Source organism: Scyliorhinus canicula, chromosome 21 (assembly GCF_902713615.1).
Source record: "Scyliorhinus canicula chromosome 21, sScyCan1.1, whole genome shotgun sequence".
In the NCBI taxonomy this organism is placed as follows: Eukaryota; Metazoa; Chordata; class Chondrichthyes; order Carcharhiniformes; family Scyliorhinidae; genus Scyliorhinus; species Scyliorhinus canicula.
This window is the reverse complement of record NC_052166.1, coordinates 4,390,785-4,413,284: the sequence shown is the minus strand read 5'-3', so window position 1 is coordinate 4,413,284 and position 22,500 is coordinate 4,390,785. Positions and strand designations below refer to the sequence as shown.

General features: G+C 54.0%; 1 protein-coding gene across 1 annotated transcript in view; it reads right to left on the bottom strand.

Annotated features, from left to right (window-relative positions):
* Positions 1 to 22,500, bottom strand: part of LOC119955900 (plasma membrane calcium-transporting ATPase 3-like) — a 104,586-nt gene that overhangs the window by 73,215 nt on the left and 8,871 nt on the right. Inside the window, exons 3-4 of the mRNA XM_038782558.1 lie at positions 8,964 to 9,198; positions 4,716 to 4,895 (exon numbers count right to left, since the gene is read on the bottom strand). Coding sequence (XP_038638486.1) covers positions 4,716 to 4,895; positions 8,964 to 9,198 — 415 coding nt within the window. The remainder of the gene's footprint in view (positions 1 to 4,715; positions 4,896 to 8,963; positions 9,199 to 22,500) is intronic.

Sequence of the window (22,500 nt, the reverse complement as noted above, 5' to 3'; positions counted from 1 at the left end):
GGGTTAGGGTGGGGTCAGGGTTATAGGTCAGGGTCAGGGTTAGGGAGAGGGTGGGGTCAGGGTTACAGTTCAGGTCAGGGTCGGGATCAGGGTCAGGGTTAGGGTTACAGTTCAGGTTAGGGTTAGGGACAGGGTTACAGTTCAGGTCAGGGTTAGGGTGGGGTCAGGGTTACAGTTCAGGTCAGGTTTAGGGTCAGGGTTACAGTTCAGGTCGGGGTCAGGGTTAGGGTCAGTGTTAGGGTCAGGGTTAGGGTGGGATCAGGGTTACAGTTCAGGCTCGGGATCAGGGTCAGGGTTAGGGTTAGGGTTAGGATGGGGTCAGGGTTACAGTTCAGGTCACGGTCGGGATCAGGGTTAGGGTGGGGTCAGGGTTACAGTTCAGTTCAGGGTCGGGGTCAGGGTTAGGGTTAGGGACAGGGTTAGGGTGGGGTCAGAGTTACAGGTCAGGGTTAGGGTTAGGGTGGGGTCAGGGTTACAGTTCTGGTCAGGGTTAGGGTCAGGGTGGGGTCAGGGTTACAGTTCTGGTCAGGGTCAGGGTTAGGGTGGGGTCAGGGTTACAGTTCTGGTCAGGGTGGGGTCAGGGTTACAGTTCAGGTCAGGGTTAGGGTTAGGGAGAGGGTGGGGTCAGGGTTACAGTTCAGGTCAGGGTTAGGGTTAGGGAGAGGGTGGGGTCAGGGTTACAGTTCAGGTCAGGGTTAGGGAGAGGGTGGGGTCAGGGTTACAGTTCAGGTCAGGGTTAGGGTTAGGGTCAGAGTGGGGTCAGGGTTACAGTTCAGGTCAGGGTTAGGGTCAGGGTGACAGTTCAGGTCAGGGTCGGGATCAGGGTTAGGGTGGGGTCAGGGTTACAGTTCAGGTCAGGGTCGGGATCAGGGTCAGGGTTAGGGACAGGGTTAGGGTGGGGTCAGGGTTACAGTTCAGGTTAGGGTTAGGGACAGGGTTAGGGTGGGGTCAGGGTTACAGTTCAGGTCAGGGTCGGGATCAGGGTTAGGGACAGGGTTAGGGTGGGGTCAGGGTTACAGTTCAGGTCAGGGTTAGGGACAGGGTTGGGGTCAGGGTTTAGGGTCAGGGTTAGGGTTAGGGTGGGGTCAGGGTTACAGTTCAGGACAGGGTTAGGGTGGGGTCAGGGTTACAGTTCAGGTCAGGGCCGGGATTAGGGTCAGGGTTAGGATGGAGTCAGAGTTAGGGTGGGGTCAGGGTTACAGTTCAGGTCAGGGTCGGGATCAGGGTCAGGGTGGGGTCAGGGTTACAGTTCAGGTCAGGGTCGGGATCAGGGTCAGGGTTAGGTTGGGGTCAGGGTTAGGGTGGGGTCAGGGTTACAGTTCAGGTCAGGGTCGGGTTCAGGGTCAGGGTTAGGGTTAGAGACAGGGTTAGGGTGGGGTCAGGGTTACAGTTCAGGTTAGGGTTAGGAACAGGTTTAGGGTGGGGTCAGGGTTACAGTTCAGGTCAGTGTTAGGGAGAGGGTGGGGTCAGGGTTACAGTTCAGGTCAGGGTTAGGGACAGGGTTGGGGTCAGGGTTTAGGGTCAGGGTTAGGGTGGGGTCAGGGTTACAGTTCAGGTCAGGGTTAGGGTGGGGTCAGGGTTACAGTTCAGGGTTAGGGTCAGGGTTAGGGACAGGGTTAGGGTGGGGTCAGGGTTACAGTTCAGGTCAGGGTTTGGGAGTGAGTGGGGTCAGGGTTACAGTTCAGGTCAGGGTGAGGGTTAGGGAGAGGGTGGGGTCAGGGTTACAGGCCAGCATCAAGGTTAGGGTTAGGGACAGGGTTAAAGTTCAGGTTAGGGTCAGGGTTAGGGTTAGGGACAGGGTTACAGTTCAGGTCAGTGTTAGGGTTCGGGTGGGGTCAGGGTTACAGTTCTGGTCAGGCTCGGGATCAGGGTCAGGGTTAGGATGGGATCAGGGTTACAGTTCAGGTCAGGGTTAGGGTCAGGGTTACAGTTCAGGTCAGGGTCGGGATCAGGGTCAGGGTTAGGGACAGGGTTAGGGTGGGGTCAGGGTTACAGTTCAGGTTAGGGTTAGGGAGAGGGTGGGGTCAGGGTTACAGTTCAGGTCAGGGTCGGGATCAGGGTCAGGGTTAGGGTTACAGTTCAGGTTAGGGTTAGGCACAGGGTTAAAGTTCAGGTCAGGGTTAGTGTCAGGATTAGGGTCAGGGTTACAGGCCAGCATCAAGGTTAGGGTTAGGGACAGGGTTAAAGTTCAGGTTAGGGTCAGGGTTAGGGTTAGGGACAGGGTTAAAGTTCAGGTTATGGTCAGGTTCTGGTTAGGGTTAGGGACAGGGTTAAAGTTCAGGTCAGGGTTCGGGTCAGGATCAGGGTTAGAGTCAGGGTTAGGGTCAGGGTTACAGGCCAGCATCAAGGTTAGGGTTAGGGACAGGGTTACAGTTCAGGTCAGGGTCAGTGTTACAGTTCAGGTCAGGGTCAGGATCAGCGTCAAGGTCAGGATCAGCGTCAAGGTCAGGGTCAGGATCAGCGTCAAGGTCAGGGTCAGGATCAGCGTCAAGGTCAGGGTCAGGATCAGCGTCAAGGTCAGGATCAGCGGCAAGGTCAGGGTCAGGATCAGCGTCAAGGTCAGGATCAGGATCAGCGTCAAGGTCAGGGTTAGGGTCAGGATCAGCGTCAAGGTCAGGATCAGCATCAATGTCAGGATCAGGATCAGCGTCAGGGTCAGGATCAGCGTCAGGGTCAGGATCAGCGTCAGGGTCAGGATCAGCGTCAGGGTCAGGATCAGCGTCAGGGTCAGGATCAGCGTCAAGGTCAGGGTTAGGGTCAGCTTCAGGGTTAGGGTCAGGATCAGGATCAGCGTCAAGGTCAGGATCAGCGTCAAGGTCAGGATCAGCGTCAGGGTCAGGATCAGCGTCAAGGTCAGGGTTAGGGTCAGCTTCAGGGTTAGGGTCAGGATCAGGATCAGCGTCAAGGTCAGGATCAGCGTCAAGGTCAGGATCAGCGTCAAGGTCAGGATCAGCGTCAAGGTCAGGATCAGCGGCAAGGTCAGGATCAGCGGCAAGGTCAGGATCAGCGGCAAGGTCAGGATCAGGATCAGCGTCAAGGTCAGGATCAGCATCAATGTCAGGATCAGGATCAGCGTCAGGGTCAGGATCAGCGTCAGGGTCAGGATCAGCGTCAAGGTCAGGGTTAGGGTCAGCTTCAGGGTTAGGGTCAGGATCAGGATCAGCGTCAAAGTCAGGGTCAGGATCAGCGTCAGGGTCAGGATCAGCGTCAGCGTCAGGGTCAGGATCAGCGTCAAGGTCAGGGTTAGGGTCAGGATCAGCGTCAGGGTCAGGATCAGAGTCAAGGTCAGGGTCACGGTCAGTGTCAGGGTCAGGGTTAGGGTCAGGGTTAGGGTCACGGTCAGTGTCAGGGTCACGGTCAGTGTCAGGGTTAGGGTCAGTGTCAGGGTTAGGGTCAGGGTTAGGGTCACGGTCAGTGTCAGGGTCAGGGTTAGTGTCAGGGTTAGGGTCAGGGTCACGGTTAGGATCAGGGTTAGGGTCACGGTCACGGTCAGTGTCAGGGTCACGGTCACGGTCAGGGTTAGGGTCAGGGTCACGGTTAGGGTCAGGGTCACGGTTAGGGTTAGGGTCAGGGCCACGGTCAGGGTTAGGGTCACGGTCAGGGTCAGTGTCAGGGTTAGGGTCAGGGTTAGGGTCACGGTCAGGGTTAGGGTTAGCTTTGCTAAGGGACCCTCACCTCTCCGTACTCTTTCCGAATTCGCATGTTGAATTCCTTGCCCTCAAGGGTTAGGGTCAGGGTCACGGTCAGTGTCAGGGTTAGGGCCACGGTCAGTGTCAGAGTTAGGGTCACGGTCAGTGTCAGGGTTAGGGTCACGGTCAGGGTTAGGGTCAGGGTTAGGGTCAGGGTCAGGGTCACGGTCAGTGTTAGAGTTAGGGTCACGGTCAGTGTCAGGGTTAGGGCCACGGTCAGTGTTAGAGTTAGGGTCACGGTCAGTGTCAGGGTTAGGGTCACGGTCAGGGTTAGGGTCAGGGTCAGGGTTAGGGTCAGGGTCACGGTCACGGTCAGTGTCAGGGTTAGGGCCACGGTCAGTGTTAGAGTTAGGGTCACGGTCAGTGTCAGGGTTAGGGTCACGGTCAGGGTTAGGGTCAGGGTTAGGGTCAGGGTCACGGTCAGTGTCAGGGTTAAGGTCACGGTCAGTGTCAGGGTTAGGGTCACGGTCAGGGTTAGGGTCAGGGTCACGGTCAGTGTCAGGGTTAGGGTCACGGTCAGTGTCAGAGTTAGGGTCAGGGTTAGGGTCACGGTCAGGGTTAGGGTCACGGTCAGTGTCAGAGTTTGGGTCAGGGTTAGGGTCACGGTCAGTGTCAGAGTTAGGGTCAGGGTTAGGGTCACGGTCAGGGTTAGGGTCACGGTCAGTGTCAGAGTTTGGGTCAGGGTTAGGGTCAGGGTTAGGGTCAGGGTTAGGGTCACGGTCAGTGTCAGAGTTAGGGTCAGGGTTAGGGTCACGGTCAGGGTCAGGGTTAGGGTCACGGTCAGTGTCAGAGTTAGGGTCAGGGTTAGGGTCACGGTCAGGGTTAGGGTCACGGTCAGTGTCAGAGTTAGGGTCAGGGTTAGTGTCACGGTCAGGGTCAGGGTTAGGGTCACGGTCAGTGTCAGAGTTAGGGTCAGGGTTAGGGTCACGGTCAGGGTTAGGGTCACGGTCAGTGTCAGAGTTAGGGTCACGGTCAGGGTCACGGTCAGGGTCAGGGTTAGGGTTAGCTTTGCTAAGGGACCCTCACCTCTCCGTTCTCGTTCCGAATTCGCATGTTGAATTCCTTGCCCTCAAGGCAGAGGAAATCCTCTCCTGGTTGGAGGATGCCACACTTGGATGCGATGGCGCGGGCAGTGTTGATGTTGTCTCCCGTGACCATACGGACGGTGATGCCTGCGTCCTGGCATTGCCGAATCGCGTCCGGCACCTCAGAGAAATAGGTTCATGACAGACAGTAAACAACATAAACACCATGGGGTCAGATACAGAGTCAACTCCAGACAGTGCCGGGTGAGGCCATTCAGCCCATCACCCTGCCTGGGCTCTATCAAACAGCTCTTCAATTAGCCCCACACTCTCCCCAATTCATCCCCTCTTCCCTCCCGCACCCTCCCAACCCCTTCCCGCATGAACTGCAAGTTTTCCTCCTTCGAGTACGGATTCTGGCAGCTCCATCCGGATCACATCACATTGCCGCAACAAAAGGAAAGTTTCCATCTGCCCCACACAATCCACTGTTTCTCTCACTGATTCTCTTCAATTGGTGTCTCCCTTGCATTAGTGAAGAAATGGTTAGGGGGACAGGGAGGGTTGTGGGGGCTGGAGGACGTTTCAGAGATAGGGAGTGTTGGAGGAGGTTACAGAGATAGGGAGGGTTGTAGGGGCTGGAGGAGGTTACAGAGATAGGGAGGGTTGTAGGGGCTGGAGGAGGTTACAGAGATAGGGAGGGTTGTAGGGTGCTGGAGGAGGTTACAGAGATAGGGAAGGTTGTAGGGGCTGGACGAGGTTACAGAGATAGGAAGGGTTGTAGGGGCTGGAGGAGGTTACAGAGATAGGGAGGGTTGTAGGGGCTGGAGGAGGTTACAGAGATAGGGAGGGGTGTAGGGGCTGGAGGAGGTTACAGAGATAGGGAGGGTTGTCAGGGCTGGAGGAGGTTACAGAGATAGGTAGGGCTGTAGGGGCTGTTGGAGGTTACAGAGATAGGGAGGGTTGGAGGGACTGGAGGGGGTTACAGAGATAGGGAGGGTTGTAGGGGCTGGAGGAGGTTACAGAGATAGGGAGGGTTGGAGGGACTGGAGGGGGTTACAGAGATAGGGAGGGTTGTAGGGGCTGGAGGAGGTTACAGAGATAGGTAGGGTTGTAGGGGCTGGAGGAGGTTACAGAGATAGGGAGGGGTTGTAGGGGCTGGAGGAGGTTACAGAGATAGGGAGGGTTGTACGGGCTGGAGGAGGTTACAGAGATAGGGAGGGTTGTAGGGGCTGGAGGAGGTTACAGAGATAGGGAGGGGTTGTAGGGGCTGGAGGAGGTTACAGAGATAGGGAGGGTTGTAGGGGCTGGAGGAGGTTACAGAGATAGGGAGGGGTTGTAGGGGCTGGAGGAGGTTACAGAGATAGGGAGGGTTGTAGGGGCTGGAGGAGGTTACATAAGAACATAAGAACATAAGAACTAGTAGGCCATCTGGCCCCTCGAGCCTGCTCCGCCATTCAATAAGATTATGGCTGATCTTTTGTGGACTCAGCTCCACTTTCCAGCCCGAACACCATAACCCTTAATCCCTTTATTCTTCAAAAAACTATCTATCTTTACCTTATAAACATGTAATGAAGGAGCCTCAACTGCTTCACTGGGCAAGGAATTCCATAGATTCACAACCCTTTGGGTGAAGAAGTTCCTCCTAAACTCAGTCCTAAATCTACTTCCCCTTATTTTGAGGCTATGTCCCCTAGTTCTGCTGTCACCCGCCAGTGGAAACAACCTGCCCGCATCTATCCTATCTATTCCCTTCATAATTTTTAATGTTTCTATAAGATCCCCCCTCATCCTTCTAAATTCCAACGAGTACAGTCCCAGTCTACTCAACCTCTCCTCATAATCCAATCCCTTCAGCTCTGGGATTAACCTAGTGAATCTCCTCTGCACACCCTCCAACGCCAGTACGTCCTTTCTCAAGTAAGGAGACCAAAACTGAACACAATACTCCAGGTGTGGCCGCACTAACACCTTATACAATTGCAACATAACTTCCCTAGTCTTAAACTCCATCCCTCTAGCAATGAAGGACAAAATTCCATTTGCCTTCTTAATCACCTGTTGCACTTGTAAACCAACCTTCTGTGACTCATGCACTAGCACACCCAAGTCTCTCTGAACAGCGGCATGCTTTAATATTTTATCGTTTAAATAATAATCCCGTTTGCTGTTATTCCTACCAAAATGGATAACCTCACATTTGTCGACATTGTATTCCATCTGCCAGACCCTAGCCCATTCACTTAACCTATCCAAATCCCTCTGCAGACTTCCAGTATCCTCTGCACTTTTCGCTTTACCACTCATCTTAGTGTCATCTGCAAACTTGGACATATTGCCCTTGGTCCCCAACTCCAAATCATCTATGTAAATTGTGAACAATTGTGGGCCCAACACGGATCCCTGAGGGACACCACTAGCTACTGATTGCCAACCAGAGAAACATCCATTTATCCCAACTCTTTGCTTTCTATTAATTAACCAATCCTCTATCCATGCTACTACTTTACCCTTAATGCCATGCATCTTTATCTTATGCAGCAACCTTTTGTGTGGCACCTTGTCAAAGGCTTTCTGGGAATCCAGATATACCACATCCATCGGCTCCCCGTTATCTACTGCACTGGTAATGTCCTCAAAAAAATTCCACTAAATTAGTTAGGCATGACCTGCCTTTTACGAACCCATGCTGCGTCTGCCCAATGGGACAATTTCTATCCAGATGCCTCGCAATTTCTTCCTTGATGATAGATTCCAGCATCTTCCCTACTACCGAAGTTAAGCTCACTGGCCTATAATTTCCTGCTTTCTGCCTACCTCCTTATTTAAACAGTGGCGTCACGTTTGCTAATTTCCAATCCACCGGGACCACCCCAGAGTCTAGTGAATTTCGGTAAATTATCACTAGTGCATCTGCAATTTCCCTAGCCATCTCTTTTAGCACTCTGGGATGCATTCCATCAGGGCCAGGAGACTTGTCTACCTTTAGCCCCATTAGCTTGCCCATCACTCCCTCCTTAGTGATAACAATCCTCTCAAGGTCCTCACCTGTCATAGCCTCATTTCAATCAGTCGCTGGCATGTTATTTGTGTCTTCCACTGTGAAGACCGACCCAAAAAAACCTGTTCAGTTCCTCAGCCATTTCCTCATCTCCCATTATTAAAACTCCCTTCTCATCCTCTAAAGGACCAATATTTACCTTAGCCACTCTTTTTTGTCTTATATATTTGTAAAAACTTTTACTGTCTGTTTTTATATTCTGAGCAAGTTTACTCTCATACTCTACCTTACTCTTCTTTATAGCTTTTTTAGTAGCTTTCTGTTGCCCCCTAAAGATTTCCCAGTCCTCTAATCTCCCAGCAATCTTTGCCACTTTATATGCTTTTTCCTTCAGTTTGATACTCTCCCTTATTTCCTTAGATATCCATGGTCGATTTTCCCTCTTTCTTCCGTCCTTCCTTTTTGTTGGTATAAACCTTTGCTGAGCACTGTGAAAAATCGCTTGGAAGGTTCTCCACTGTTCCTCAACTGTTACAGAGATAGGGAAGGTTGTAGGGGCTGGAGGAGGTTACAGAGATAGGGAGGGTTGTCAGGGCTGGAGGAGGTTACAGAGATAGGTAGGGTTGTAGGGGCTGTTGGAGGTTACAGAAATAGGGAGGGTTGGAGGGACTGGAGGGGGTTACAGAGATAGGGAGGGTTGTAGGAGCTGGAGGAGGTTACAGAGATAGGGAGGGCTGTAGGGGTGGAGGAGGTTACAGAGATAGGGAGGGTTGTAGGGGCTGGAGGAGGTTACAGAGATAGGGAGGGCTGTAGAGGCTGGAGGAGGTTACAGAGATAGGGAGGGTTGTAGGGGCTTGAGGAGGTTACAGAGATAGGGAGGATTGTAGGGGTAGGAGGAGGTTACAGCGATAGGGAGGGTTGTAGGGGCTGGTGGAGGTGACAGAGATAGGGAGGGTTGTAGGGGCTGGAGGAGATCACAGAGATAGGGAGGGTTGTAGGGGCTGGAGGAGGTTACAGAGATAGGGAGGGTTGTAGGGGCTGGAGGAGGTTACAGAGATAGGGAGGGTTGTAGGGGCTGGGGGAGGTTACAGAGATAGGGAGGGCTGTAGAGGCTGGAGGAGGTTACAAAGATAGGAAGGGCTGTCGGGGCTGGAGGAGGTTACAGAGATAGGGAGGGTTGTAGGGGCTGGAGGAGGTTACAGAGATAGGGAGGGTTGGAGGGGGATAATAGTGGGAGAGGTTTACCTCGGGCCGGACAGGGTCTTCAATCCCGACGACACAGAGACAGACCAGGTTGTCGATGATCTCGTCCTCGTTCTCCCAGTCAGGTTCGGGCTCGGCTGGGAAATCGCGATAGGCGATGCAGATCGTCCTTAACCCATCGCTCGCCATTGGTTCGATCGTGGTCTTTAACAACTCATCATAGTCAGCCAATTGGAAATCTCGCTTCACCCCATTCTGGTCAAGAATGAAGGAACACCTGAGGCAGGAGGAAGTCAAAATGTAAACCCACTGTCCAGAGCCAGAGTGGTCAGCACAGGGTTAGATACAGAGTAAAGCTCCCTCTACACTGTCCCCATCAAACACTCCCAGGACAGGTACAGCACGGGGTTAGATACAGAGTGAAGCTCCCTCCACATTGTCCCCATCAAACACTCCCAGGACAGGTACAGCACGGGGTTAGATACAGAGTAAAGCTCCCTCTACACTGTCCCCATCAAACACTCCCAGGACAGGTACAACACGGGGTTAGATACAGAGTAAAGCTCCCTCTACACTGTCCCCATCAAACACTCCCAGGACAGATACAGCACGGGGTTAGATACAGAGTAACGCTCCCTCTACACTGTCCCCATCAAACACTCCCAGGGCAGGTACAGCAGGGGGTTAGATACAGAGTAACGCTCCCTCTACACTGTCCCCATCAAACACTACCAGGGCAGGTACAGCACGGGGTTAGATACAGAGTAAAGCTCCCTCTACACTGTCCCCATCAAACACTCCCAGGACAGGTACAGCATGGGGTTAGATACAGAGTAAATCTCCCTCCACACTGTCCCCATCAAACACTCCCAGGACGGGTACAGCATGGGGTTAGATACAGAGTAAAGCTCCCTCTACACTGTCCCCATCAAACACTCCCAGGACAGGTACAGCACGGGGTTAGATACAGAGTAAAGCTCCCTCTACACTGTCCCCATCAAACACTCCCAGGACAGGTACAGCACAGGGTTAGATACAGAGTAAAGCTCCCTCTACACTGTCCCCATCAAACACTCCCAGGACAGGTACAGCACGGGGTTAGATACAGAGTAAAGCTCCCTCTACACAGTCCCCATCAAACATTCCCAGGACAGGTACAGCGCGGGGTTAGATACAGAGTAAAGCTCCCTCTACACTGTCCCCATCAAACAGTCCCAGGACAGGTACAGCACGGGGTTAGATACAGAGTAAAGCTCCCTCTACACTGTCCCTATCAAACACTCCCAGGACAGGTACAGCGCGCAGTTAGATACAGAGTAAAGCTCCCTCTACACAGTCCCCATCAAACATTCCCAGGACAGGTACAGCGCGGGGTTAGATACAGAGTAAAGCTCCCTCTACACTGTCCCCATCAAACACTCCCAGGACAGGTACAGCACGGGGTTAGATACAGAGTAAAGCTCCCTCTACACTGTCCCCATCAAACACTCCCAGGACAGGTACAGCACGGGGTTAGATACAGAGTAAAGCTCCCTCTACACTGTCCCCATCAAACACTCCCAGGACAGGTACAGCACGGGGTTAGATACAGAGTAAATCTACCTCTACTCTATCCCCATCAAACACTCCCAGGACAGGTACAGCACGGGGTTAGATACAGAGTAAAGCTCCCTCTACACTGTCCCCATCAAACACTCCCAGGACAGGTACAGCACACGGTTAGACACTGAGTAAATCTACCTCTACTCTATCCCCATCAAACATTACCAGGACAGGTACAGCACGGTGTTAGATACAGAGTAAAGCCCCCTCTACACTGTCCCCATCAAACACTCCCAGGACAGGTACAGCACGGGGTTAGATACAGAGTAAAGCTCCCTCTACACTGTCCCCATCAAACACTCCCAGGACAGGTACAGCACGGGGTTAGATACAGAGTAAAGCTCCCTCTACACTGTCTCCATCAAACACTCCCAGGGCAGGTACAGCACGGGGTTAGATACAGAGTAACGCTCCCTCTACACTGTCCCCATCAAACACTCCCAGGCAGGTACAGCACGGGGTTAGATACAGAGTAAAGCTCCCTCTACACTGTCCCCATCAAACACTCCCAGGACAGGTACAGCATGGGGTTAGATACAGAGTAAATCTCCCTCTACACTGTCCCCATCAAACACTCCCAGGACAGGTACAGCACGGGGTTAGATACAGAGTAAAGCTCCCTCTACACTGTCCCTATCAAACACTCCCAGGACAGGTACAGCACGCGGTTAGATACAGAGTAAAGCTCCCTCTACACAGTCCCCATCAAACATTCCCAGGACAGGTACAGCACGGGGTTAGATACAGAGTAAAGCTCCCTCTACACTGTCCCCATCAAACAGTCCCAGGACAGGTACAGCACGGGGTTAGATACAGAGTAAAGCTCCCTCTACACTGTCCCTATCAAACACTCCCAGGACAGGTACAGCGCGCAGTTAGATACAGAGTAAAGCTCCCTCTACACAGTCCCCATCAAACATTCCCAGGACAGGTACAGCACGGGGTTAGATACAGAGTAAAGCTCCCTCTACACTGTCCCCATCAAACACTCCCAGGACAGGTACAGCACGGGGTTAGATACAGAGTAAAGCTCCCTCTACACTGTCCCCATCAAACACTCCCAGGACAGGTACAGCACAGGGTTAGAAACAGAGTAAAGCTCCCTCTACACTGTCCCCATCAAACACTCCCAGGACAGGTACAGCACGGGGTTAGATACAGAGTAAAGCTCCCTCTACGCCGTCCCCATCAAACACTCCCAGGACAGGTACAGCACGGGGTTAGATACAGAGTAAAGCTCCCTCTACACTGTCCCATCAAACACTCCCAGGACAGGTACAGCACGGGGTTAGATACAGAGTAAAGCTCCCTCTACACTGTCCCCATCAAACACTCCCAGGACAGGTACAGCACGGGGTTAGATACAGAGTAAAGCTCCCTCTACACTGTCCCCATCAAACACTCCCAGGACAGGTACAGCACGGGGTTAGATACAGAGTAAAGCTCCCTCTACACTGTCCCCATCAAATACTCCCAGGACAGGTACAGCACAGGGTTAGATACAGAGTAAAGCTCCCTCTACACTGTCCCCATCAAACACTCCCAGGACAGGTACAGCACGGGGTTAGATACAGAGTAAAGCTCCCTCTACACTGTCCCCATCAAAAACTCTCAAACCAGAAACAGGCCATTCTACATCTCTGCCCCATGCCAATGTTCCTGTCCCCCTCCACCATTCAGCTCCCACATCTCCTACTCCATCTCACCATCACTGCCCTCATCTCCTTCTGTTCATTTCCCCCACCTGTATTTATCCGTCTTTCCCCCCTCCCCCTTTAAAAAAAAAATTTTTTTTATTAAAAAATGTTGTATTTATACAACAACATCGAACCATAATAAAATACCAACAATAACAATAATAATAGCAATCATAAACAATCTCCCCTCCTCAATGAACAACACAACATATTAACAACAACTTAAATTAACACAATGTTAAGTTACATAACCCTATGTATGTTACATAACCATAACCCCCTCCCCCCCTTCCCCCACCCTCCCCCCTCCCCCACTGACGACTCCTCCACCTCCTGCATTACCTTATAGATGTCAGACACCTGCCCCTCTCCGACCCACACCCCCGAAAGCACTCTGTCCATCGTCCCCTGTGAGGGCAGCAAAGGGAATCCCTCGACCTGTCACCTAGCAAACGCCTTTACCTGCAGGTATCTGAACATGTTCCCCTGGGGAAGGCCAAATTTATCTTCCAGTTCCCCCAGGCCCGCAAACCTCCCGCCAATAAACAGGTCCCTCAATTTACTGATGTCCACCCTTTGCCACCCCCTAAATCCCCCATCCTTGTTCCCCGGGATGAACCGATGATTTCCCCCTAATGGAGCCTCCATTGAGCCCCCTGTTTCCCCCCCTATGCCGTCTCCACTGTCCCCAGATTCTTAGGGTCGCCACCACCACCGGGCTCGTGGTAAACCTCTTAGGGGAGAGCGGCAATGGCGCCGTTACCATGGCACCCAGGCTCGTACCTCTACAAGACGCCATCTCCATTCTTTTCCACGCCCCCCCCCCCCCCCCATCACCCATTTACGCTCCATTGACACATTGGCCGCCCAATAGTACCCCAAAAGGTTGGGCAGCGCCAGCCCGCCTCTATCCCTCCCTCGCTCCAGGAAAACCCTCTTCACTCTCGGAGTCCCATGTGCCCACACAAAGCTCAAAATACTGCTCGTCACCCTCCTAAAGAAGGCCCGGGGGCAGCAGGGTAGCATGGGGCAGCACGGTAGCATGGTGGTTAGCATAAATGCTTCACAGCTCCAGGGTCCCAGGTTCGATTCCCGGCTGGGTCACTGTCTGTGTGGAGTCTGCACGTCCTCCCCGTGTGTGCGTGGGTTTCCTCCGGGTGCTCCGGTTTCCTCCCACAGTCCAAAGATGTGCGGGTTAGGTGGATTGGCCATGCTAAATTGCCCGTAGTGTCCTAATAAAAGTAAGGTTAAGGGGGGGGTTGTTGGGTTACGGGTATAGGGTGGATACGTGGGTTTGAGTAGGGTGATCATGGCTCGGCACAACATTGAGGGCCGAAGGGCCTGTTCTGTGCTGTACTGTTCTATGTTCTATGTTCTAAGATGGGCAGGCACTGAAAGAGGAACAAGAACCTCGGAAGCACCGTCATTTTGACGGACTGCACCCTCCCCGCCAACGACAATGGCAGCATATCCCACCTCTTGAACTCCTCCTCCATCTGATCTACCAGTCTGGTGAAGTTATGCTTGTGAAGAGTCCCCCAGTCCCTGGCCACCTGCACCCCCAGGTACCTAAAACTCTCCCCTGCCTTCCTAAGTTGGAGCCTACCAATTCCCTCCTCCTGGTCCCCAGGGTGCACCACAAACACCTCACTCTTGCCTAGATTTAGTTTATAGCCTGAAAAGGTCCCAAACTCAGCTAGCAGCTCCATCATCCCCGGCATCCCTCCCACCGGGTCCGCCACATACAGTAGCAGGTCATCGGCACACAACGACACCCTATGTTCCTCCCCACCTCGCACCAAACCTCTCCACCTCCCTGAATCCCTCAACGCCATCGCCAGCGGCTCGATTGCCAGTGCAAACAACAAGGGGGACAGGGGGCAACCCTGCCTGGTCTCTCGGTAAAGCCGGAAGTATTCCGACCTCCTCCCATTCGTGGCCACGCACGCCATTGGGGCCTCATATAGCAGCCTTACCCATCTAATAAACCCTTCACCAAATCCAAACCTCCCCAACACCTCCCATAGGTACCCCCACTCCACTCTATCGAAGACCTTCTCCGCATCCAGCGCCACCACTATCTCTGCCTCCCCCTCAATCGCCGGCATCACGATGACATTCAACAACCTCCGCACATTCGTGTTCAGCTGCCTTCCCTTCACAAAACCTGTCTGATCCTCATGTACAACCCCTGGCACACAGTCCTCTATCCTGGTGGCCAGGATTTTGCCAGCACCTTGGCATCCACATTAAGGAGAGATATGGGCCTGTATGAACCACACTGCTGGGGTCCTTGTCCCTCTTGAAGGTTAACAAAATCAGCGCCCGCGACATCGTTGGGGGCAAAGTCCCCCCTTCCCACGCTTCATTAAGTGTCCGCACCAGCAAGGGGCCCACTAGGTCCACAAACGTTTTATAAAATTCCACCGGGAACCCATCCGGCCCTGGCGCCTTCCCTGACTGCATCTGCCCGATCCCCTTAACTAGCTCCTCCAGCTCAATCGGCGCCCCCAACCCCTCCACCTGCTCCTCCTGCACCTTCGGGAAAGAAAGCCCGTCAAGGAACCTCTCCATTCCCCTCCTCTCCCCCGTTGGCTCCGACCGGTACAGTTCCCCGTAAAAATCCTTGAAGACCTCATTCACCTCTACCCCCTTCCGCACCACATTCCCACTCTTGTCTCTCACTCCAGCAATTTCCCTAGCCGCATCCCGCTTACGGAGCTGATGAGCCAGCATCCTACTCGCCTTTTCACCATGTTCGTACACTGCCCCTTGTGCCTTCCTCCACTGTGCCTCCGCCTTTCTAGTGGTCAGCAAATCAAATTCAGCCTGCAGGCTGCGCCTCTCCCCCAACAGTCCCTCCTCTGGTGCCTCTGCGTACCTCCTGTCTACCTCCAGCATCTTTCCCACCAGTCTATCCCTCTCACTCCTCTCACTCCTCTCCCTGTGTGCCCGGATGGATATCAGCTCCCCACGAATTACTGCCTTCAGGGCTTCCCAGACCATCCCCACCTGAACCTCCCCCGTATCATTCACCTCGAGGTACCCCTCAATACTTGCCCGGACCCTCCTACACACCTCCTCCTCCGCCAGAAACCCCACATCCAACCGCCACAACGGGCGCTGGTCCCGCACCTCCCCCATCTCCAACTCTATCCAATGCGGAGCGTGGTCAGAGATTGCAATGGCCGAATATTCGGCCTCCTCCACTCTCTGAATCAGTTCCCTACTCACCACGAAGAAGTCTATCTGAGAATAGACCCTATGTACGTGGGAGAAGAAAGAGTACTCCCGTGCCATCGGCCTTACAAACCTCCATGGATCCACCCCACCCATCTGGTCCATAAACCCTCTCAGTACCTTGGCCGCCGCCGGCCTCCTACCCGTCCTTGAACTGGACCGATCCAGTGAAGGATCCAACACCGTATTGAAGTCTCCCCCCCCCCCCGCCGCCCCCCCCCCCCCCCCCCGCCCCCCCCCCCCATAATCAGACCTCCCGCCTCTAGATCCGGGACCCGTCCCAGCATACGCCTCATAAAGCCCGCATCGTCCCAATTTGAGGCATACACACTAGCAAGTACCTTCGCTCCCTGTAGCCTGCCCCTAACCATAACATACCTACCCCCCCTTATCCGCCACAACCTCCGATGCCTCAAACGACACATTCTTCCCCACCAGAATCGCCACTCCCTGGTTCTTCACATCCAACCCAGAATGGATCTGGTCCGCCACCTCAGACGGACCTGGTCCGCCACCTTCAGGTGGGTCTCCTGAAGCATTGCCACATCTGCCTTTAGCCCCTTCAGATGAGCAAGTACCCTCGACCGCTTCACCGGCCCATTCAACCCTCTTGCACTCCAGGTGACCAACCGGATCAGAGGGCTTCCCGCCCCCCTCCCCTGTCGACTAGCCAGAGCCCGTCGACTGCCCGCCCCAGGCCAGCACCCCCCGCCCGACCCAGTCCCCACAGCGACAACACCTCACCTCTGTCCCCCCAGCCTCCACCAGCTCCTTCCTGACCCTACCAGCAGCAACCCGGTATTCCCCTCCCCCTCCCCCCCCCCCAGGCTAGGAACCCTCCTAGCCGCGAACCGTCCTCCATTGTACTTCCGTAGGTCAGCTAACTTCGGCTGACCCCGGAAACTCCCGGCAATAACCCGACCCCTCCCAAAGTGGGATCACCCCGCATCCTATCCCTCCTCCAGGCACCGCTCCAGCGCGGGGAAGAACCAGTTAAGGCCCCGCCTCCCCCCGTCATCGTCTCCTCCCCCCAGCCCCGCAACGCGGGAAACCAGAGGAAAGCCCGCGCTTTCGCATTGCCCCACCACACCCTTCTGACGTAGCTCCCAAATACCAGCCCCACTCCATACCCCCCAACCCTATATAGAATACAACAAACCCCCCCAACCCTCCTCGCAAGATACACAACTCAAACAATGCTCCCCATCAAAAAACAGAACAACACCCCAATAAATAACCATATCAAAATTACAAAAGTACAGAAAAAGAGAACACAGCAACAGCAGAAACCAGCAATAAAGCATTACAACTGACCCCCCAACCCCCAACCCCGAGTCCAGTTTCTCCGTCTGCACAAAGGCCCACGCCTCCTCCAGGGAATCAAAATAATAATGCCGCTCCAAATAAGTTACCCAGAGGCGCGCAGGCTGCAACATTCCGAACTTTATCTTCTTCTTGTAGAGCACCTCCTTCGTCCGATTAAACCCGGACCGCCGCTTAGCCACCTCCGCACTCCAATCCTGGTAGATCCGCACTACCCCATTCTCCCAATTGCTGCTCTTCACCCTCTTGGCCCAGCGCAGCACACACTCCCGATCACTGAACCGATGGAACCGCACCAGTACCGCACGCGGGGGTTCATTCTCCTTAGGCCTCCTGGCCAGTACTCTGTGTGCTCCCTCCAGCTCCAAGGGCAGATGGAAAGACCCGGCCCCCACTAGCGAGTTCAGCATCGTAGCCACGTAGGTTGTCAGATCCGACCCCTCCAGCCCCTCCGCAAGGCCCAAGATCTGCAGATCTTTCTGCCTCATGTGGTGATCATGCTCCTCGAAGCGGTCCTGCCACTTCTTGTGGAGTGCCTCGTGCCCCTCCACCTTACTCGCGAGGACCACGGCCTGTTCCTCTCATTCAGTGGCCTGCGCCTGCAACCCCTTGATGGCAGCACCCTGGGTCGGCTGAATCTCCGACAGCCTTCTGTTTGTTTCCTGCAGAGAGCTCAGTACCTCAGCCTTGAAGTCTGTGAAGCAGCGCAGGAGAGCAGCTTGTTGCTCCTGGGCCCACAGCTTCCACTCCTCTGGAGCTCCGCCGGCCGCCATCTTGGAATCCTTCCCCCGTTTTTTCTGGGGAGCTGCTGCCGTTTTTTCCCCCTTTCCACTCCGAGTTCGAGTCATGGACTGCGGGGAAAGTCGATCAGCACACCTTCTCCCACCGGGAGACGTCGAAAAATTCCGTTTTGGGCTCTAAAAAGAGCCAAAAAGTCCGTTTGAATCGGGAATGTGCGGCTTCGTACGTCATCGCCGCCACCGGAAGTCCCCCCCCTCCCCCCTCAAACACATCAACACGATTCACCTCCACCATTCCCCATGGGAGCGAGTTCCACATTCTCCCCACTCCCCGTGGGAGTGAGTTCCATACGCAGGGCTGGATTCTCCGTTTGCCGACGGCAAATTCGATTGGGGGGGAAAATAACTTCCGATGCCAAAATCGGGGTAGGCTCCGGTTTGACGATACTCCAGGATAATCGGGATACTCTGGGACCCCCAAAATGGCGTCGATGCGTCGCACGCCAGGCGGGCTGGGAGTTCAGTAGGCATATTATTGGCGGGCTTGCTGCCCTATTCTCCGGGGCCGCCGAGATTCACCGCCGCCGATGGGCCGAGTTCCCAGTGCCGCCGCTCACGTCGTGAACCTGGTGTCATGGCTGCTGCGCGAGAGAGAGAGAGGAGGTAGGAAATAGTTTGGAGCGACTGCGGGCTTCCAGCCTGGAGACCGGCCTTGCTGGCTGGTGTGGGGGGGGGGGCTGTCGGGGCCGGGGAGGGGGGGGGACAGGCCGAGCAGCCGGAGAGACCCCCCCCCTTACGGGACTGGGCGGCGACCGCCATTTTGGCAGCCATCTTGCTGCGCACTCACTGACCACCCACCTCGGCCCCCGGCTCCACACCGTGCCCCCGGCTGTGTGCCGCCAACCCCGCACCCCACCCCTCTCCACAGCGCGCCCCCTCCCGCCCCCAAACACCCCGCCCAACCGGTTGCCCCCCCACTGGGGGTAACCACCCAGTGGAACACCCCATGGCAGCCCTGAGTGAGGGCAGTGGCAGCCAATGGTAAACCTGGCAGCACCGGCTTGGCAGGACTGGGGGCAGCGGTGGTGTCGGACACCGACGGGGCAGGGTGGCTCCCCGGCCCCAGTGCCCCCAGAGGAGACCCGCCGGGGCATCGAAGGCCACGGGAGATCCTGGGGATAGACCTAGACATCGTTGTGGAGCACGGAGGGCAAAGCACCTTGAGGATCACCGAAGGCCGGGTCAGGGGGGAAAGGTTAGGTCGGGGGTGGGGAGGGGGTGGGGTTGGGGGAGCGGCACTATCAGGAATAGGATATTGTACAGCACACTAAATCAGGCATTGTCAAACTCGGATGGGTCGTGGACGGGTGTCATGTGAATCGCGGAGCTGTCCGCCACGGGGCTCCACGTCGCACAAATCTGCGCGCAGCAGCTGCAGCAGCCGGCTGTTAATAACGGCGGCTGCAAGTGGCCTTCAAAATGGCCAAGAACATGTAAAAAAAAAAATGTGGCCGCACTGCGCATGCGCGTCGATGATCAGGCACACATGCACAATGCGGCCGCTTTTTTGTTCAACGGTAGCAGCTTTTTGTTTTACAAGTTCGGGAGGGGTTTTATTTATTTATTTTATTCATTTCATTTTTATATTTGTCATTTATTTTCTTTTTCTTTTACAATTTCAGGGGGGTTTCATTTGAGAAACTTTTACAGGAAAAAAATGCAGAACTTTGCACTGTTGGAGACTCCATACTTCCCGACACGGGAAGGCTTCACCTTCATCCAACAGGTTCCATTGGAGGAGGGGGTACGAGGGCCAAAGGGACCCAAATCCATTTCCTCCATTTTTGTCAGCAGCAAACAAGGTAAGAGAAAATCGTGGGTCGCGAAGGTCGGCCGGCGTGGGTCGCGAAGGTCGGCCGGCGTGGGTCGCGAAGGTCGGCCGGCGTGGGTCGCGAAGGTCGGCCGGCGTGGGTCACGGAGGTCAGCCAGCGTGGGTCACGGAGGTCAGCCAGCGTGGGTCACGAAGGTCGGCCGGCGTGGGTCCCGAAGGTCGGCCGGCGTGGGTCACGGAGGTCAGCCAGCGTGGGTTGCGAAGGTCGGCCGGCGTGGGTCCCGAAGGTTGGCTGGCGTGGGTTGCACATCATCGGTGGCAGACACGGGTAGAATGTGCAAACTCCACACGGACAGTGACCCTGAGCCAGGATTGAACCTGGGACCTTGGCGCCGTGAGGCAACAGTGCTAACTACTGTTCCACTGTGCTGACCAGCACCAGAATATTCAATGCATGAACCATTATAATCTCTCAGAGATATTTTGTGATTCCTTCTAATCAACTGAATTTTTAACTGTTTTAAATCTGTCATGCTGATTAAATTGGCTTTGGTACCAGTGTCTAACTTCAATTGGACCACTGTACCGTTCACTTCAAACGGTTACAATTTATTTTACCTCATTTATTTTAATTGGAGCATCAGTTTGCATATTTTTAAGTGCTGGAGAATTTTATGATATCTCCAAAAAATTATTCTTCTGTGTTATTGCTCCAACAAACAATGATGTTTCATCACTGGAGACTGTGTCTTCCACCCTGCTGACTGATCTGGGGTTGAGCTCAGAGTAATAATTCTGAGCAAAGTGATTTTTTTCCCTTTGCATCTGGAACGAGACTTACCAAACGCTGGACACGGCCTTTGACCACATCTTTTAATGGGGCTGGTTTAGCTCACTGGGCTAAATCGCAGGCTTTTAAAGCAGGCCAGCAGCACGGTTCGATTCCCGTACCAGCCTCCCCGAACAGGCGCCAGAATATGGTGACTAGGGGCTTTTCACAGTAACTTCATTTGAAGCCTACTCGTGACAATAAGCGGATTTCATTTCATTTCATTTTTACACAGAAATTCTTGTTCCTGGTCTTTAACCTCTCTGTTGGTGAGCGAGGATCTGCAGGAACGCTATCGTCTGTTTTGAAGTTTCCCACCTTTTTGGAAAACCGGAGTTTAGTCCTCCAAGAAGCTGCCGCCGTGACTGAGCAGCATTTTAGAATGCTGTGCTGCTCGCTCGGGAGCCTGACAAAGTGTGAGGGCTGGGATTCTCCGAGCCCACGCTGGCTCGAAGACTCGGAGTTGACAACAGAACGGCCCGTGATGTCGGGGATGTGATTCTCCGGCAACCATGCGCGTGGCCGATGCCATTGAAAGAGGCCCCCGCCGTGGTTCTCCGTGGTCGACCGGGGAGTTCCGCCGGCATGGTTCCCGTATAGTGGCACCCGGCGGGAGCTCAGATCTGCGACCACGGTGGCCATCCTGGTGGGGGGCGGGGGCCTCCATGACGGTCCAGGCCCACGATCAGGAACCACCGATTGGCGGGCGTGCGCGATCCAGGGGGGGGGGGCCGAGCTTCTTCCGCGCCAGCCCCATGTTGCGCTGCACTGGCGTGCGAGCAGCCGGCGTGCGCATGTGCGCACCCGCGGCCGATCGCCGCGCACGTGCGCGCACCCGCGGCGAGCAGTGAGGGCTGTGTACGGCAGCTGGAGCATCGCGGAGCACTCCGGCGCCATGCTGGCCCCCTGTGGGCAGCCGAGTCGCTGTGCCAAGAGGCCCATTGGCGCCGGAGTGAAACACTCCGATGTTTATGCAGGCGTCAGCACTTAACCGTGTTTTCAGAGAATCCCGGCCCTTACCTGTTTGTTCCAGAGGCAGCTCCGATTCCCTCAGCCACCGTTCCCTCAGCTTTTAGGGGCTGGTTTAGCACAGTGGGCTAAACAGCTGGCTTGTACCCGTACCAGCATCCCCGGACAGGCGCCGGAATGTGGCGACTAGGGGCTTTTCACAGTATCTTTATTGAAGCCTACTCGTGACAATAAGCGATTTTCATTTCATTGTAATGCACAACAAGACCAGCTTGGAGGGTTCAATTCCCGTACCAGCCTCCCCGAACAGGCGCCGGAATGTGGCGACGAGGAGATTTTCACAGTAACTTCATTTGAAGCCTACTCGTGACAATAAGCAATTATTATTATTATTTTCAATCACGCCAATCACAATCTGGTCTCGAATCAATGGAGGATTTCACCCCCCAAAAAATTACAAGTTTTAGCTTTTAACTTTAAATCAATGATGAACCGATCGATGGACTCTCCTGTCTTCTGTAAACATGATCTAGACACACAGCGCTCATCAATTTCATTATTACTGGGGACGCAATGTGCATCAAAAATTAGAATTACTTGGCTAGAATTTTTACTATCTTCATCGTTTGCAAACTTAAACGTATTAAAGACAGCAATTGTTTTGGGCCTTGCGTTGTCAGCGACCTTACCTGAATCTAGAACATAGAACAGGCCCTTCGGCCCTCGATGTTGTGCCAAGCAATGATCACCCTACTCAAACCCACGTATCCACCCTATACCCATAACCCAACAACCCCCCATTAACCTTACATTTTAGGACACTACGGGCAATTTATCATGGCCAATCCACCTAACCCGCACATCTTTGGACTGTGGGAGGAAACCGGAGCACCCGGAGGAAACCCACGCAGACACGGGGAGGATGTGCAGACTCCACACAGACAGTGATCCAGCCGGGAATCGAACCTGGGACCCTGGAGCTGTGAAGCATTGATGCTAACCACCATGCTACCATGATTGATTGATTGATCTTCTGAATTTACTACAGTAAAGAACAGATTAAGATTGAACATGATTAAGGGGCTGGTTTAAACAAGTTGTGAACAAACTTGTTCACAACTTACATAGATGATCTGGAGTTGGGGAACAAGGGCAATGTGTCCAAGTTTGCAGGACGACACTAAGATGAGTGGTAAAGCGAAAAGTGCAGAGGGATTTGGAGAGGTTAAGTGAATGGGCTAGGGTCTGGCAGATGGAATACAATGTTGACAAAATGTGAGGTTATCCATTTTGGTAGGAATAACAGCAAACGGGATTATTATTTGAATGATAAAATATTAAAACATGC